The sequence below is a fragment of the Coenobita brevimanus genome, chromosome 106, assembly GCF_032717465.1.
Source record: "Coenobita brevimanus isolate Jiangsu-jjx chromosome 106, ASM3271746v2, whole genome shotgun sequence".
In the NCBI taxonomy this organism is placed as follows: Eukaryota; Metazoa; Arthropoda; class Malacostraca; order Decapoda; family Coenobitidae; genus Coenobita; species Coenobita brevimanus.
In genome coordinates, this window is record NC_137059.1 from 12,992,692 (window position 1) to 13,011,785 (window position 19,094).

Sequence of the window (19,094 nt, forward strand, 5' to 3'; positions counted from 1 at the left end):
GTGTTTGGAAAAATATGTGACCGGTTTGTGTAAATGATTTATTGTTACTGGGTAAATCCTATCGTGCATTGCTTATAATGACAAGTCAATGGAGACGTCTGGTGTGCGCATTATTATGGGAGGGTGTTTACTTTGTACTAACATCTAACATTAGTGAGCCTAAGCAATGTTGCCGTTCTGTGGTGACTTCGTGTTCTGTGATTAGCTTTGCCAAGTTAAAGCAGCTTCACGAGTTGTGGATTGTGCAGTGGGCCTTCATGCTTTCATATGGCCTTACGTTTCAGCTGTTTCACGTTCTTAACGTTAACACGGAACATTAGATACTTATTTGAAGTAAATTTGTATAATACATACAATTCCTGTTGACGTTAAAGAGATGCTGGGTGGAGCAAAGTTTCACCGAAATGTCTCCCCTTTTTCTATGTTTTAAATGTCAGTACTTTTCTCTTCTGAACTTTATATTTCCGATACCCTTGTTCCTGGCATTGGTATTCTCCATCGCCATTATTGCTTACATTCTACTTTCAATTTAATTTTGTTAATTGTGGAGTTTCTTGCCCTTACACAATGTACTCTTCCTAATACTAGATATTCTCCTTCAGCCTTCCGTAGTTAACTTCTTATGTATTGTTTATCATTTTATTTACGGTCGTTGTTGACATCTACAACACCAGTTGTCGTTTTTCAGGTTTTCAGCTTTTTTTTTTTTTTTTTTTTTAAATTTCTAGCGTATTTTTTCTTTCATACTTTGTTCTGTTAAGATTAGTAGATCCTCTCAGGCAGTCTTTATCTTAACCTCATAGTCTAACCTCTTCAGTAGGATTATCCCTTTTTTGTTGTGCTTAGCATAAATCTCTCTCTCTCTCTCTCTCTCTCTCTCTCTCTCTCTCTCTCTCATCACAAAGATAGAAAAGCCCATTAGGGAAGCCATACTGAAAGGCTAATTAATGTTCTATCTAATAACCTCTTCCCTTTACATTCTGTCTTACGCGTTCACTTTCCCTTTTTCCTCTGTCCTTTATTCCTTCTTTCCTTCCTTTTCTCCTTCCTTTCCTGATTGCTTCCCTCCTTTCCTTCTTTTCCTCATTCTCTCCCTCTTTTTCTCTTTCATTCTTCCTCTTGCCTCCGTTCTTTTCCCTCTACTTTCCTCCCTCTCCTTATCCGTTCCTCTTTCCCTTCCTCCTTTTCTTTTTATATTCCTTTATATTCGTTAAACATTCTCATCCTCTATTCTTTTACTCCTCTCTCCTCGGTTGCTTTTTTCGTCCTTTCTTTCCCTTCATTCCTCCTTCTTTTCTTCCTTCCCTCCCTGCTTGTCCTCCACTCTTCTATCTCTTCCTTCATATTCCCCGATAATTCTTTCCCTCCTTCCTTTCCGCTGACAGTTCCATTCCTCTATGTCTCATCTTTTATCTTCACATTCCCCGTTACTCTATAAATATTTCCTTCTTTTTTTTCTTACTTATATATATATACCTAATTTCTGGCTTCCCTTTCCTCTATCAGCTTCTCCTCTGATCGTTTTCCTTCCCACCCCATCTTCTTTCCCCCACCACATCCTCCTCTCTTCCTCCTTCGCTAATGCGTTTCCTCTCTCTCTCTCTCTCTCTCTCTCTCTCTCTCTCTCCCTTCATATTCCCCGATAATTCTTTCCCTCCTTCCTTTCCGCTGACAGTTCCATTCCTCTCTGTCTCATCTTTTATCTTCACATTCCCCATTACTGTATAAATATTTCCTTCTTTTTTTTCTTACTTATATATATATCTAATTTCTGGCTTCCCTTTCCTTTATCACCTTCTCCTCTGATCGTTTTCCTTCCCACCCCATCTTCTTTCCCCCACCACATCCTCCTCTCTTCCTCCTTCGCTAATGCGTTTCCTCTCTCTCTCTCTCTCTCTCTCGTCCTATGATCATCATCTCTCCCGCCTTCATCTTTATTTCCTCCCAGTTCCCTCCTTTCCCTCATTTTTCTCCCTTTTTCTTTTTTCCTCCTCCCATTTCTGTTCCTCCTTCCACTTTTCTTTCTTCTCCCTTTTCTTCGATCTCTTCCCCCTCCCACTCCCCTACTTTCTCCCATTTTCTCTCCCTTTTTCTTCTTTTCTTCCTCGCATTTCCGTTCCTCGTTCCACCTTTCTCCCTTCTCTCTTTTCCCTCCATCTCCACCCTTTCTTTGATCTCTTCCTCTTTTCTCTTCTCCCCGTATTCCTATTCTGACATCTTTTGTCACTCCCTCCTTTTCTCTACCTCTTTCCTGTCTCTCTGTCGCCTTACTGATCCACTTCTTTCCCTCTTTCTTTTCCTCTTCCACCTCCTTCTCCCATCGTCTCCTCTTTCTTCTGTACTTTCTTCTCTTCCTTCTGTACCTTTTCTTTCCTTACTCCCGCAGTGACTCACATATCAATCCTCCATCCTTTTCCCATCTTCTACATTCACTAAGTACTTTATTTCAGCACCTCCTCTCTTCATTTTTTCGCTCTCCTTCTCCCCTTTCTGCTTCTACCTCCTCATTTCTCTCTTCGCCCTCCACCTCCCTTCTCTGCCTCCCACCCCCTCTCTTCTGCCGTTGCCCTCCTTTTCCCCTCTCTGCCTCTCCCCGCACTCTTCTTTCTTCGCTCTCCTTCTCCCCTCTCTGTCTCTCTCCCACTCTTCTTCCTTCGCTGTCCTCCCCTCTCTGCCTTTCCCCCACCTCTTCTCTTTTCGCTCTCCTTCTCCCCTTTATACCTCTCCCCCCTCTCTTCTCTCTCCTCCTCCCCTCTCTGCCTATCCCCTCTCTGCCTCTCCCCTCTCTCATCTCACTTCCTCCCCTTTCTGCCTCTCCCCTATCCTCGGCTCATCACATTCTCTCCCCCTTTCCCCCTTAGACCCGATGGAGGAGCCCACGGTCGGTGCGGTAATGGAGGACACCAACCCCATCCGCTGGACCTGGTTCATCATCGCCGTCATGGTGGCCGTCACCATGATATGCATTGTGTTCTTCTCTATGTGGGTCTACAGTCAGAGGTGAGCATTTTTAGATTTTGTAATGCTTTGAATCGCTGGACGTACTGTACTGAAATTCTCTTACTATTTACAGACGGCTGTGTTCAATTTAGGATGAATCTTTGATATACTGTAGTCCACCCACCTTAGCTTTGTGTAACTTAGAGAAGTCTACTAATTCGTTCATCTTAATTTGGCGGAGAATTCTGTCCTTTTTCTGCTCATTTTGGTGATTTTCGTTCTTTTTCTGCTCATCTCCCGGAGCCCAATGGTAGAAAATTGCAGTGCTGTGGCCCTACATCTGCAGCTCATTTCCTACAGCTTAGTGACAGAATAAGGCAGTACTACGGCTCTGCATCCTATCCACTGCATTTCTTTGAGATGTGCATCGCACTGACGTGTGAATTTCTTATTACAACTCAGAGGCAGAATAAGACAGTACGACGGCTCTATATCCTTTCCATGGAGCGTCTTTGTCACAAACATCATACTATAGTGCTAATGTCCTACTACAGTTCATTATGCAATATAGCGATGGAAACTGTAGGCCAAGTTAAAGTGGAGGGACTATAGTAAAAGTATTACAAAGGCTATATCAAAGCCGCGGAATTCGAAAAGTCACTTCTGTGCTAAATAAAGTAGTCTAGACGTAGCAGGAATTAAAAAGCAAGGAATAGTATTGAAGAGGTTAATCCTCAAGTTCCTGTGACTCTTTCCCAGATGAATAAAATCGTCTGGTGGGAGGTGATATAAAATTCTAGTGTTGCTTTGATTATGAGAGATACTGGTATCATTATTAACACTAAATCTCCTAAGACTCAATCTGGGCTGAAGGAATATGTAACGGTACCTGAGATAGAATGCCAGAGTTGTTTCGGCCATGAGAGGCTTGTTCTACGCTGCACTGATGTTGACGCTCGTTATTTGTTTTAAATACAGTACAACATCGAGTGATACTGTTCAGCTGAGGGAAATCCTATACCTGTGTTCTTTTACGCTCGGGTGTAAGAAATTTTCTCAAGGGAAGAAAGTCGTCTGATGTTTACTTAAATAAAGTTCTTAGGAGAACTAAGAGCAGAGAGCGGTTTACACGAGGTAGATTTTTTTTTTTTTTTTAGATATTTCCCATTAGCTTCGTCTACGGCTTATATCAAGGAAAAAGGCCGTAGGCGAAACTAATCGAGGAGAAAATCTTATTTCTCTTCAATCATTTCTTCTTCCACCTCCTTCCAACATCTATCAGAATATCTGCATATTATTTTTAAGCCTCTGACTGGTAGGATCCCTCCTGGTTACACAAATTCTTTTGGTGTTTGCCCGGAATGAAAAGGCTACTTTACACGCCTTTGATGTTGGCCTCCCACTTTTTTTTTTTTTTTCATTGCTAAAGCTGACATGGGTCGGCAGTGTTCAGCTGAGAGAAATACTACTTTTGCACTCATGTTCATTCTCATCATGTTATAAAGAAAGTAGCGTGAGTGAATGTCATTCACCCGAAAAAAATACCTCCGCCAAGGGGGTTATGTTTTTGACCGCATTGGTTTGTGTTTGCCTGCCTGTTAGCAACATGACATTACTCAAAAAGTCATGAACGGACTTGATGAAATTTTGTGGGGAAATTTTGTGGGGGGGTGGGTGATGGACCAAGGAAGAAATGATTAAATTTGGGGGCGTATCCGGATCTAAAGTATCCCGCTCAGTATCTCCAAAAGTCCTCAATGAATTCCACATGAATTATGTGGAAAGGTGGGAAATGGGCCAAGAATGATTAAAGTTTGGGTCACATCCGGATCCGGATCCGTAGATATAGGATCCGGACCCTTTTTAATGGCAATGGCATTGACGGAGGGATGCGCTCTCTGAATGCTTTCTAGTTGAAGCTAACATGAATCTGTTTTTCAGATGTTATGAATAATTATTTTTTTCTAGCTAACATTATACACTATTTTTCATCTGAGGGACGTTCTGCCAGACGGATAGAAGTACTTTGATAATTTAGAACTCCTTCACGAGAGAGGTCTTCTCCAAGTATATATAATAATTCGGGGGTAGTCGGAATAAATAAAAGTGTTCAGATTATATGGGTTAAACAAAACGAGATATCACGGTGCTATGTTCTGGATTATTTTCTTCTATTTACATTGGTTTTATTAGCCTTCCAGTTACTTAAACTTAATTGTTATCCACTGTTTATATGCAGTACAAAATCCATTATTTGTTATGATTACCTGATGAGTTCTCCTTTCGCAACCCCTTCAGTACGGTGACGTCTTTGTGTAGCTAATCATGCTGCCACCAGTATATTTCATTCAGCTTAGGAGACCCGGAAAATGATGGGGCTAATGAGATGTGCAGTCTGTTTACAGTATGCTAAATACAATCGTCTGGAGATAAATGATAAGTTAAGGATGAGCGGTTCGGGCAGGAGAGATTAAATAAACTCTTTCTGTGCTTGTTTTATATGGTGTCTCTGCCCACCCCATTAGTATGCTCCCCTTCTCTGCCTCGGCGTGTTCTGAATGTATTATCAGTGAGATGTCATTATTCTTGTGTTGTTGACACTCCATTAGAAGACTCCTGGGTAAAGGCGATACCAGGGAAGGGAAGGCATAGTAGGTGGTCAAGGAGCTTTTGCAGCCTGATCATCCCTTTATCATTCCATGCCTCCTAGAAAAGAATGCTATGGTTTTTACTTAAAGCTAAATATTGTGAAGGGGAAGGTAAGATCCAAATTACCTGTTTCGTGAGGCGTCAAGTACTCGAGAGTGACATGCGATCACTTTCCTCTTGTTCTGGGGAGTAAAAAAAAAAAAGAAAGAAAATGAAAACCATCGACACGACCAAACCGGCCAACCTACAACTGCTTCCAGCACCCAGCATCATCTTTAACCATCCCTTCAACCACTTACCGCCCATTTAGCCCAGTTTATACCCTCTCCCCCCTTTCCAACATACGCACATTGAACTAAAAAGAAATAGAATAAAACCTTGCATATTATCCATTCTCTAGCTACAGTCCCCCCTAGATGTCAGCCATCAATTTTCCCCCAGGGACCTCGTTCCTGCATTGTTAGATTTTCTCCCATGGACCTATTTTCCTCCTTGGGCATACCTTTCCTCATGTACATATTTTCCACGTTAAGCCTACTATCCCCAATGGAACTTTTTTCCCTCATGGGTCTATTTTCCACATGGACTTGTGGTATTGATCTGTTTTCCTTTCATCGACTAATTTTCGCCATTAAAGTATTTTCCTTCCGCTGACCTATTTTTCCTTTTGGTCATGTTTTTCTCATGGACCTATTTTCCCCATGGACATATTTTTCCCACTGTCTTATTTTCCCTCATAGATCTGTCTTTTCCCAGTGGGGGAATACTGAATCTGCACATGGACCTATTAACTCCCATGGGGGTATTTCCACCATAAACCTACTTTTAACCACTGCACATATGCTCCTGCTTGGGTTCGTTTCCCCGCAGAGTTATTCTCCATGATCCTGTTTTCCCTCATGGTGCTATTAACCCCATGGATCTATTTCCTCAGCACCCACCCAGCCTATCCACCTATTCACTCTGCCCAACCACCCACCCAGCCTATCCACTCACTCGCCTTTCCTCCCCCCACTCACCCCACCCACCCACACATCCATCTGCCCACCAACCTACCCACCCAGCCACCGACCTCCTTCAGCCGGATTACTTGCAAGCTTGCAGTGAGAAGGTTAAAGAAATATTACCAGCATGCAGTTGACTCACTCAGCTGAAGGACTACTGTCATGAAAAGCGTTATGAATGATGGATACAAGTTGCTACATATTAACCGTGACAGCTTCCTCAATAGATTTTCTTTTTATTCTACCATAAGCTGGAAAACTATCCACTTTACACCCGGGCATCTTTAATAAGCTGGTTAAAATCAATTGGCTACAACAAATACAAAACTGTAGTGAACTGGTTAAAGGAAGTGATTTTTCACCCCTTCCTGGGAGGTTTTCCCATGGCTAAATGAAATCATATGACATTAGCAAAAACAAAATGAAAAGAAAACCATTGTACTGAATGAATTAACCTCTTCACATATATGCCGTAAATTTATTTCGTTATTGCTTCTTCTAGACCAGCGTTTCTCAACCTTTTAACCCTTATGGAACCCTTGAAATAATTTTCATGTCTCAGGGAACCCTTACATAAAAATTATTATATGTCATTATTAATATCTTTCTTTCTCCTGTATAAACTTATTCATGAGGAGAACGTAATATATATATTTTTTCTGATAACTGGTTTAAGCAAAAAATAGCTTACGTTATCTCAAGTTCATTGACAATGCACAAAAATTTTAATAAATATAAATAAATAAATAACTGAAATCAAACAGCTTGTTCATGAGACCTCATACGGAGGTTTTCATTCACAAAAAAATAAACATAACCAATATCATATACAACACATAAACAGAACGAGAACAGATAATAACTACTACAGTAACATAATATATAAAACTTAAACAAATAAAAATGAAGCAAATTAAGGCAAACAGAAGAACTAACTTTGGAAGAGAGAGAGAGAGAGAGAGAGAGAGAGAGAGAGAGAGAGAGAGAGACACACACACACACACACACACAAACTTCTCATAAACTAACAAAAAAATTATAAACATACTTGAACTATTAAAATTCATATATAATCCCTAAATGATTAACATTTACTAAATAACGTGAGTTAATCAGGGACACAGCAGGAAGTAGGCTACATGAGGGACTGATGGAGACCGTGCATGTGTCCTGTACTCGAGTGAGTCACTTGATGATACACGAATCCGTCACGTATTGCTCCTGTCTACTGACCACTAAAGGCGGTTTCACACTGGCGCCGTAAAGACGTCGCCAAGTATATTCCCTATAATTATTATACTTTTAAATGGAGAGTGTTTCGTCCTGTCTTGGCTTCCTCCCTTTCCTTGGGGGAAGCAGCCTAGGTATATAGATAGATAGATTAAATGATATATATAACACGTTAAGACTTTAAGACAATATCCAAGAATTTTCCAAGAATATGCCGCACATGTATAGTAGAATTACGAATATGAAATTAAACACAAAAATGACTCAAAAATGCATTTACATATGATTAGCCTGTTTATCATTATTTCTCTCGGAACCCCTAGCGACCTCTCGTGGAACGCTAGGGTTCCGGGGAACCCCGGTTGAGAAACGCTGTTCTAGACGATTATATTTAACTTTAGGGAAACCTTTTGCAGTGAAGGTAAACAGCCACAGCAAAACTGTGTAACCATCTCCACAGTGACAGATTCAGTGAAACCTAGGCTCACGACAAACACAAATGGCCATATATATATATATATATATATATACATATATATATATATATATATATATATATATATATATATATATATAGATATATATATATATATATATTTGTTACGGAACAGAGAAAGATAATGTACACTTTAAGTGAGAATACTAAAAATCACTACTGTCCCGTAAAGTTCCAGGTTCAAAACAAAAGAGTTAGGTAAAATTACAAGTTAAAGTTTAATGCTCAAACTAACAAAAAAACATTCAGGACTCATAAGGATAATGTAATGGCAAATAAACAGGTTAAATATATGGTTAACTGCAATAGCCTCTATTAACACGAAATTAGCAAGAGTAAATTTATCTAAGTCAGCCCTGATAAAATGAAAATACACCGGGTAATGCTCAGTTAATGCAAGATAAATTATTACAGATACAAAATATTATCAAAAATGATATAAAACTCTACATCAATCACAAAGACCTCACTAGGCCCAAGAATCAACCGTATGCTACACAGTACAAGAAAAAATGCAACAACAGTTATACTCAAATTACACACAGCTGCTAGATGTTTGGAGATTTCTTGAGCACTCACAATAATAATAACTGTACAGGGGAGGACAGAGATGTGAACAAAATGAGGAGCAGATCTAAGTGGCAATGATGCAGAGACTGAGCTCATTATAAAAGGGCCGGCAGAGCTTGATACAACTTGTAAGAAGGACGCGCAAATGAAGCCATGGGGACAAAGAGTTGACAATCCCGCTCTGAATAACAGAGAGAACGACTTACTCTACTATAACGGTAGAAGGGGGGAACTGAGGCAGAACACGCTCGTGATCAAACATGCAGCATACTGTGCGTTAAAATTACACAAAGGATGATGAAATCTTAGGCTATGTAACAATATATATATATATATATATATATATATATATATATATATATATATATATATATATATATAATCACAGTTAGCTTGAAAGTTTCTTATAGCAATTGCTAGGCAACGGTTTTGATCATAAGTTTCTTCCTCCTCCTCCTCCTCCCAGGAGAAAGACTATGCCAAGATCACTCCCAGCGAACTGTGGAGTGGGAAAAAAGACCAGTTAAACATGTACACTGCAAGGTCTTTTGAGAGGTAAATAAAGTCTGCAGGTGGTAGCAACAATAAAGCGAAGACCACTTCATTGTAATGGAAATGTTTATGTAGATGTCATTTCATTCATCACATTGAGAGCTCTTCAAAAGTAACTAAAAAAAAAGACATTACCAGTGTCAGAGAGTTAATACTTGACTTATATGGGATTTGCTTCTTATGCATCAGATATGAATTTAGGTTCATTCCCCCCTTCCAAACACACACACACACACACACACACACACACACACACACACACACACTTATGATTTTATTTAAACTGACAGCGTGAATGGATAGGCAAGCAAAAGCCCGTGTTTTCTGAGTCATTTTTTTCCAAGGTACGATGAGAGTAAGGTCATTTGGCTTCCCTTCTTCACTGCTGCCTGCGCTAACTTACGTGGGATGCAGACTAATACATCTTATGCTCACAACCGTTCCATGAATGACCATCAGAAATTAGTGGCTTGCATACACCTTCGCGTTCTGTTGAGATAAACTGTCGACAGTCTATTCTTTTGTATCCCCTTCATCCAGAGAATTCTATTTACACCCTCCTTCCCAATGACTTCCTCAGAATCCCTCCGTCACGTATTGCCTCTCTCAGAATTCTTACCTCTCTCAGTCTCTCTCCCTCAGAATCCCTCTGTTTCTCAGTCTTTCTCCCTCACAGTCCTTTCATCTCACCAGTAGTGTTCCCCAGACGCCTTCCATCTTACGGAATCTGTGTCATAGCCGTGCTTGCTCAGAATTTCTCTCAGACACTAATAACGTCTTACACAATTCTCCTTCCCCTAGCCTCTCTTAGAATCCCTCCCTATATCCTCCCTTAGAATTACCCCTCCCTACCCTTTCTTAGGATTAATCTTCCCACGGCATCCATTAGAGTCACCCTACCACTACCTCTTGTAGAATCCCCTCTCTCCCCACACACTGAATACTGCTTCTATATTTTCCCCTATAACCTTATCACCTAACTTGTAATCTCCTACTCTGATCATCCTTTGAATCCCACTACCATCTCCCCTCGAATCCCCCTCCTTCCCCTGGCCTCTCTTTGAATCCCCTTTCCCTTAGCCTTCCTTTGAATCACCGCATCCTAGCCTCCCATATAATCATCCACCTCATTGCTTGTTGAGAATCACCATACCTCTCACAGAGTCACCCTTTCTTCGTTCCTGGTACATTTAGCTAGATTTTATAATTAGGGGAGGCAGTAGCTCAGTCGGTAGAGAGGTGGCCTGCGGACCCACCGGACCCAGGTTCAAATCCTCGCTGGGGCAGGGAACAGTTTAAGGATTTGAATTTGATAAAAACAGACTTTACTGATCTACCAGAAGACCCGCCGACATGTCGTGAAAATACCCCCGCTAATACCAATACACCAGTCCTGTATGAGACAGCCCTAGCATGTACACGGTATGGACGGTGGGTGTTAGCGCCGAAGTGGTGACATGTAGAGGTGTATAGTATGGAGGAGGACTACTGGGCCTTGGAAGCAGGCTGTAAAGCCTATGCCCAGAGTCGGACACATAAAAAAAAAAAAATAGCCCAACACCAGACGATTATATTCAACCCTGTAGAATACATCTACCTTCCCCAGAATGCCACAGGCGACTGAACTTCATAAGGCTCTGTATTAGGGGTATGAGCCCCTAGAGTCACGCCTTCCCAAGCTTCCTTTAGAATCATACGTCCCATATTCTTCCTTAGCCCCCTATAAAATTTCTCTCTCTAATCTTCCTTCAAATTGGCACTCCCTCCCAGTGCAGTCCCTAAGCATCATCATACTTCGAGCCTGATTAATATTGGCCACATTCTGCTGTTAGTACACCCAGTAATTATATTTAGGCTTACACCAGATACATTCCTTTCTCCCTGTACAACATTGTATCTCCTCCGGAATGTTGCGGGTGGCGGAGCTTAGCCAGGCAATGATATACCCCAAAGAATTCCCACTCTCCTGACCTGCCTTCCCCTTCCTCCCACACAATCACTTTTTAACCCTTAACCTTCCTGGAATCACTTCACTTAATGCTCGAAGGCGTGAGAAAGCACCTCATATTTACTAATTTATGGAATACCAGTAATTGCTGCATGTGATTTGCCTGCATCCCACATTACAGAGAGCATCAGCAACGATATGGAAAGGTCTGACGTATGACTTCACCATCAACGCTTCAGAAAATTGGGGATTTGTCCACTCCTTCGCGCACTTTACCTGTTTGTCCGTTTATCAGTCTCTCTATCTATAGCCAGACACCCTAATTCCGTAAGGGCTGACAACAAACAAATCGCCTCCACGTCGACCTGTTCTCTGCCAGTGAGGTACGCTCCCTTCAACTCACACTTCCCTCTCTCATATAATCTCCACTCCCTTTCTCCCTCTCATCCATGGTCTCCCCTTCTTACCTCCGCCTCCACCTCACTCACGACACTCTTCTAGTCAGTCTCTCATTCACCATCCTTTCCACATCACGCACTCAGTTTAAAAAACAGTGCCATTTAACTGTCCTCTACAACCCATCTATTTTCTTCAGGATGTCGCGGGTGGCTGAGCTTCGTAAGGCGCTTTATAAAGGGTACGAGCCGCCAGAACCCGAGGACAAGAAGCCGCCTCCACCTGATGTCGACTTAGAGGCGGGCAAGAATGAGGACGCCGTGGAGGATGAACTCACGGCTAACTTCCAACGCAAGTAGGTGGCGTGTGTGTGTGTGTGTGTGTGTATGTGTGTGTGTGTGTGTGTGTGTGTGTGTGTGTGTGTGTGTGTGTGCATTTTTGTATTTATCCTTTTCTCACTCGTGTTCCTTCCATTTTTTCCCATCCATTTACTCACCCTTCCTTGCAATGAACTCTCCATTCCATTTCCTCTTCATCCAATATGTCTGTAGCTAGTTTTGGGCCACAAGGAAGTTGAGAATATCGACAGTTATAATTTTCACAGTATCGGCATCAATCACGTTGAGAATAGGTAATTATCGTGTAAAAATGGTTAACATAATGTCAAGTACTTTCTGAACAATGTAAGACTTCGATTTAATCGTAAACAAGGTAAATAATACACATTTCTCAATCACTCAGAAAAGACGATCGGTCATCCATAATGTACTATATTTATGGCAAAGTCGAAGCGTAACATTGCTCAACAAGTACTTGTCATAATGTCAAAGCTATTTTCACAAGTTATTACCCTATCCTTAACGCAATATGTTCTAATATTACAAAAAGTATCACTGTCGATATTTTCAACTTCCTCGCAGCCCAAAATTCCCAAGTGTCCAGTTCCCATTATTCCCAACTCTTAATTTAAAGCCCATTCCCTACACCGTTTCTATTAGTTCAGTCCACACAGTTTCTTTTACCTTTCCATTCTTCCTTCTTTCTCCACTGTCTTTATTTCCACTAGCTCAGACCCCTAATTTTCTTTGCTTCACTACCTTTGAATGAGTGAAATTTTATACAGCAATTAATTTTATGTACAATAAACAATCACAACACAAGTGAATACAGTTTTGTGCAAATTTAATTAGACTTTGTTGCCATTGCTTAGATATAATATGCTGTATATCCCGGTCAGCAGACTTGTGATTAAAAGCTTTGTAAAATTGCTCTTGTAGTTAGAAGTGCTAGTGACTAAATTCTCTCTCTCTCTCTCTCTCTCTCTGAAGGGTATTAAGTACAAGGAAGGTGTCTCTTCCGGTTTTCACTTCTTGGTGTGCACTGTGTTCTGATTCGCTTGTGTGTTGGTAATAGAGATGGAATATCTGTCATTTTGATGGAGAGGCTGATTAAGATGCTAGGACAAACATTGCCTTTATAAATCTGTATATGGTCACCGTAGACTTGGACCTTCCTCACATAGGGAGTATGACAGCCAGAAGTGACTCTTTCCTATAGCCTACTAGCCAAGCATAAGTAAGGAAGGAGTGTTGGTAGTGAAAGTGGTGTTTTTGGAAGCTGAAGCACTTCTCTGGCTATGTTTGAGTGAGTCAAATTTTGTATATGTCATGGGCAGGAAACAACTAGAAGCAAAAATGAAGCACAATAAAGCTGTACTGTCATCACCCTGGAGGTATACCTCTGTGGTCGCCACCCACTCTAAGCATCCGCCATAATTGGGTTTTCATCCAAGACCCGCGGTATTGCACAATGGCATGTTTATATGGTAACCGGTGAGGCGCCATGGCTAGCTGCTGTTAGTGCTGTGGAAGGGCAGCCGTGTTGGTGATAATGAAAGATGGCGGCAGTGGAAATGGTAGGAAGAGAAGGGTAAGGAGAGTGTTGATGCCAGGAGAGTTTGTTAATGTTAAAGGAAAGAACTGTTACTATGTCGAGAAGACAGAGATAGTGGTGATGATGATGGATGACATTTTTTGTTCTGAGGAAGAGTATTGCAAATGCTTGTGCTAATAATGAACTTTGTTGCTGATGTGATTCTACTGTGAAGGAATACAATAGATGTGATAGGATATGTTAACAGTTCTGAGGAAGATTAGTGATGATTGCTGTTGATAACTCGCCCTCTTTAACTTAAAATTATTGTCATTATTCAGCGTATATCCCGCTGATCAGTGTTAAAATTTTGTGGAACTACACTACGTGCTTTCTATAATACTTCTTGATTACGGACGGCATAATTTAATGTTAATCTCTTATAAACAGCTCAAGACAGAGAGATGGCAGTGTTTGGCCACGTTAAAATGGACAGAGTATATTGGTGTTGATAGTGAGGGTGATTTGGTGGTGGTGGGAGAGTTTTTATGTTGAGAGAAGATGTGATGATGGGGAAAGAGGAGGGGCACTAGTGGTGAAAATGACGGTGGCATTGGGGTGGTCGTAGTAGATATTGGTGGTGATAGTTACTGATGGTGGCGGTAATCCGATAATGGTAATGGTGGTGATAGGAAACCGACTAAAGATGACAGTGGTGATAGCAAGGATGGTGTTTGTGGTGTTAGAAAAGGTTACATTCACTATAAATGATGGATGTGAGGTTGTGTCGGTAGTTGAATAGTTTCGATAACTTGGTCACAAGTAAATGAAGGTGGGTCGGTGTTCTTGTTGTTTAGATTTACTTTCCTGAGAACAACGCGCCAAGGTGACATAACTTATACCTTAATACTGAAATATTGAAGGTGGGCAGAAAGCTACTGTTGGAATTATTGCTGCTGCTAATGATGATAGCAAAGAAGACTGATAACACTGTTAATTAACAGTAACTAGATGAAGGTAAAGGTACAGTAATTAGAGCAAATATAAATATAGTTCAAACAGTAGGCTAATGAGAGAAATGAGGTACGGTACATGGTAGTGGGAATGCTTTTGTAATCTTATGTTTCAGAGGCAGTATGTGGGTGGGGAAGGATAATGCATTGTGAGGAGCCACAGAATGTTATATTGTTGTGGAAGCTGTGAAAGTTTCAAGATTAAAGTACCCATAATATACAGCCTGTTTAATGAAAGGCACTCTCGTTTGGTAATGAGAGGCACTCTCGTGACAAAAAAATCGCTGACAATTCCCTGCCAGCCTTTTGTCCTGCCCTCCATAGTTCTTGTTTTTCCCGGAATATCACATAGTATCCTTCCTTCTTATACTCTTTTGTTGGATGATGTCATATAAAAATATACTGTATTTGTTACACTATCCATCGCCACAACCGTTCAGGCTTTTGATTGTGGTAGTGTAGCATGATATGAAAAGCAATAGAAAAAATCAGTTTAATTTTTTAATTAATTCAGTGTACGCCTTTCCCTTATCAAGCTGTGAGTATTGTTGACTTTCACCCTTTACTCACTATCCACCCGCCGCCCACTTCACCCCAGCCTAACTAAAATTTCATCGTCGCTGAAAATCACTTGTAAGGATCTTCCAAAAACTTACAATTTTGAGATGCTGAGGTTCATACTGCAGCAACAAAATCTTGCAGGACATGCTACAGATACTTGTGACCCTCAGGGACAACTGTTGGTGTAGGGATGTCGTACAGCCCGTCACAAGGTAATCTGCTGTCTGACGTGGTGGTCCTGGGTCGCCTTGATGTATTTCTAGTTGAGAAGTCCTTTGTATTAATGCTTGTGGTCTTGAGAGTTAAGACACTCCATTTGAATGTTGCCCACATCGGTTTACATTAGAAGGATGGTTGGGGTTTTTTGCTTCCATAATACCGGTCATAATTTGGCAACTGGTCACTCATCTTAAATGCTGGACTGAGTAATCTTGCCCTGGGCCTCTGTGTTTCCGATGGTGCAGTGCAGGTTTGGGTGAAAAATTAACTGAAAAGTGGGAGTTATTCTAGCACATATACTTCCTTAGAAATTAATTGTATATTCCCACCACGGTACACTAGGCTACAGTACATCCACGCTCACCTTCTGGATCCATGTTTGTGTGGTGAACCCCAATCTTGCTTTGAGCCAGAGATGTGTTTTCATGTCAGTCTTTGTCTTTATGGGATTAACTCTGTCCCTGTCCTTGGCTTACTTGTAGGCAACACTGAAATGACTTCTGGGACTGTAAGAGGAAGCGTGATTGAGTGGTCATAGTCCTGACAAGAGCCTCACAGCCCTCTCAGGCCGCTCAGGACATGTTCAAATTAGAGCCGCCTCAGAACTACGCTTCACTTTGGAGCAAGTGCCATTGGGCTGCAAAGCACTTGCCCAAAAGTGAGCCGTTTCTGAACATTTACCACCACCACCACCACCACCATCATCATCATCATCATCATCATCATCATCATCATCATCATCATCATCATCATCATCATCATCACAGCTACCACCAGCACCACCACCATAATCACAGCCACCACCACCACGACTACCACTAGCACCACCACAGCTACAACCAACACCATCATCATCACAGCTACTATGAACACCACTACCATCATCATCACAGCTACCACCACCACTAGTACCACCACAGCTGCAACCAACCCCATCATCACAGCGACTATGAACACCACCACCACCACAACCACCATCACCACCACCACAGCTATGACCACAATCATCACCACCACCACCACAACCACCATCACCACCACCACAACTATGACCACAATCATCACCACCACCACCACCACCACCACCACAGCTACCACCACCACCACCATTTTCTGCTGAATAAAATCGCCTGTTCATGCATCAGTGAAGTAACAGACATCGAACTGCAGATGTACAACTCTGTCTCTGTCTCTGTCTCTGTCTGTCTGTCTGTCTGTCTGTCTGTCTGTCTGTCTGTCTCTCTCTCTCTCTCTCTCTGTCCAAAGACGCATGAAACACCCTGGAAATGTCCTGCAGCCTCTTCCACGTGCGTGTACTGTAACACCAATGGGGACGATTTTTGGGGTCCAAAACACTCCTTCAGAAAATATCAATCGACATCAAATTGAAGCTGGCCCATCTGGGACCCGGTTCCAACCATCCTGCCAAATTTAATCCAAAACCTTTTGCCAGTTTTGGTTGTGTCCCCCCCCCCCACAGGAATATAATAGATTTAATGAGTATGGCAACACATATTCAAATCCCATGGTACAAGAGGAGATAGTAGGATTTAACTTGTAATCTCCCTAGCCTCAGTACTCTGCCATAAGCCCTTAGTTTCCATAAGATATATACCCTTGCTGTTATCTTTACGTCATCCTGTATGAGGTTCCCCAGTCTCAGTAAATGCACTGGACGAGCAGTACTGAAGCTGTGGCATGAAGTAGTGCAAAATAACTCCATTACGTAACACATCATGAAAACAATTCTTCAGGAGAACGTGCCTAGATTTAGATATTTATCCCCTTGATAACTATCTATCTATTTATAGCCCGACGCCCTAATCCCGCAATTGGTGGCCGCAGACAAAACGCCTCCAAGTCGCTCTGTCACCCACCATTTGACTACCCTCCCCCCCAACTCACCCCCCCCTCCCTCATATACCTCTCAACCCCATCCCTCCACCTCATCCTCGGTCTACCTCTCCCTCTCCCTCCCTCCACCTCACCTACATACACCCTCTTAGTCAGTCTTTCATTCTCCATTCTCTTCACATGTCCAAACCACCTCAGTGTATTTCTCTTAATCTTTTCAACCACATCCACATCCACCCCACAGCGTTCCTTCACTTCTTCATTCGTCAACCTGTCCCTCCACGTCACTTCACATGCTCCTCTCAAGTAACTCATTTCCACTGCTCTCACTCTTGCCTTGTTCCCCTCTTGCAAGGTCCATGCCTCGCTTCCATACGTCAGGGTAGGGATCACAGTACCTTGATAACGATGACATTATATATTTTTTTCTTACTACCTCCAGATGACACTGTTCAGCTCGAGGAATCCTTTCGAAATGGAAGGATTTGGTATAGTCTTCATTTGCCCCTTCATGTCAAGTGGTAGCTTGAGTAAAATAGCAAAAAGTGTCCTTTGTTTGAAGGGATTAAAAAAAGAAAAAAGCGTAGACCTAAGAACTAAAGCTGAGTGCTAGCTCGCCACCAACATTCAGAAAGTATTTATGTTAACACTGGGACTGGGACTGATGCCAACACCATAGTACAGTATGGCACAGGAACTAAGAGTGACAATGACACACAGCTGTATCATCAAACACACACATCTGCCACGACACCCGCTTGAGGATTAACTGACAGTGTAGATGACACTTACTTGACTTCATAAAGGTAGAGAAGGGGATGAAGAAAGATGGTAGGCAGTAGGAAAGGAAGGATACAATTGGAAGAGGGAATGAGAAACTGAAAATTAATTTCCAGAAAAAAAATGTAATAAGAAAACAGGTAACTGATCACTGATGATGGAACCTACATTAGGTGCAAATTCATAGTGTGCAGGTGAGCTGAATATAAACATACAAGTATTGTCGTTATTGTGATGCCACAGGCTGCCACTGGTAGTTCGTTTGCGAGTTTAGTTGCTCTGGATTGATTTTATAGCTAATGTGGCAGTAAATTAGTTGAACATAGTCATTGTGTTACTGTACTTGACAATGATCTGGATGGGGGAAGTTGGTAGGATCATACTTGGTGGTTGATATCTTTCCCTGTGGACATGTATGGGGTGAATATTAATGTCTTCTGGATGGAGACAGGCGTTGGGTGGTTTTTGGTTGGACTGTAATAGGATTAGGAGATAACTGCTGTTAGAAACAGCGATTTTTGTGTAGGAAAACGAATGGCATACATGATGTGTATGTATATCAAAATGTCGTCTAGAGTATGGGCATCGTACTTCCGAACTGGATGTTTCTAAACATCAAAATTCAAAACTGTGTGTGTGTGTGTGTGTGAGAGAGAGAGAGAGAGAGAGAGAGAGAGAGAGAGCGTTGCATATAATTGTAGAAGTAGCTCAAGTGATCCTGTTAGATATAAAGGTATAAGCCCTTTGTCTGTCCAGCCCAATCCACGCAGCATTATACTAATATAATTAGTAATCCCAGTGTATTCTTTTGTTGAAAAACATAGTTTTACTGTACATGGTACATTCTCACCAAATATTGCTAACTCTGTGGGTTGGCAGTTTTCTACCCAGACTCCCAGCTTTTCATTATGATTTTGATACAGAGCTATACATACCAAAAGATGGAGCTTTTTAAAGAACCTGTGGCTGTTGTCGCCCCAGGTGTATCTGAAACGTGAACTCAATAACCA

General features: G+C 41.6%; 1 protein-coding gene across 1 annotated transcript in view; it reads left to right on the forward strand.

Moving 5' to 3' along the window:
• LOC145416430 (uncharacterized) overlaps nucleotides 1-19,094 on the forward strand; it is a 657,995-nt gene that overhangs the window by 608,079 nt on the left and 30,822 nt on the right. Inside the window, exons 29-30 of the mRNA XM_080285378.1 lie at nucleotides 2,862-3,000; nucleotides 11,985-12,140. Coding sequence (XP_080141504.1) covers nucleotides 2,862-3,000; nucleotides 11,985-12,140 — 295 coding nt within the window. The remainder of the gene's footprint in view (nucleotides 1-2,861; nucleotides 3,001-11,984; nucleotides 12,141-19,094) is intronic.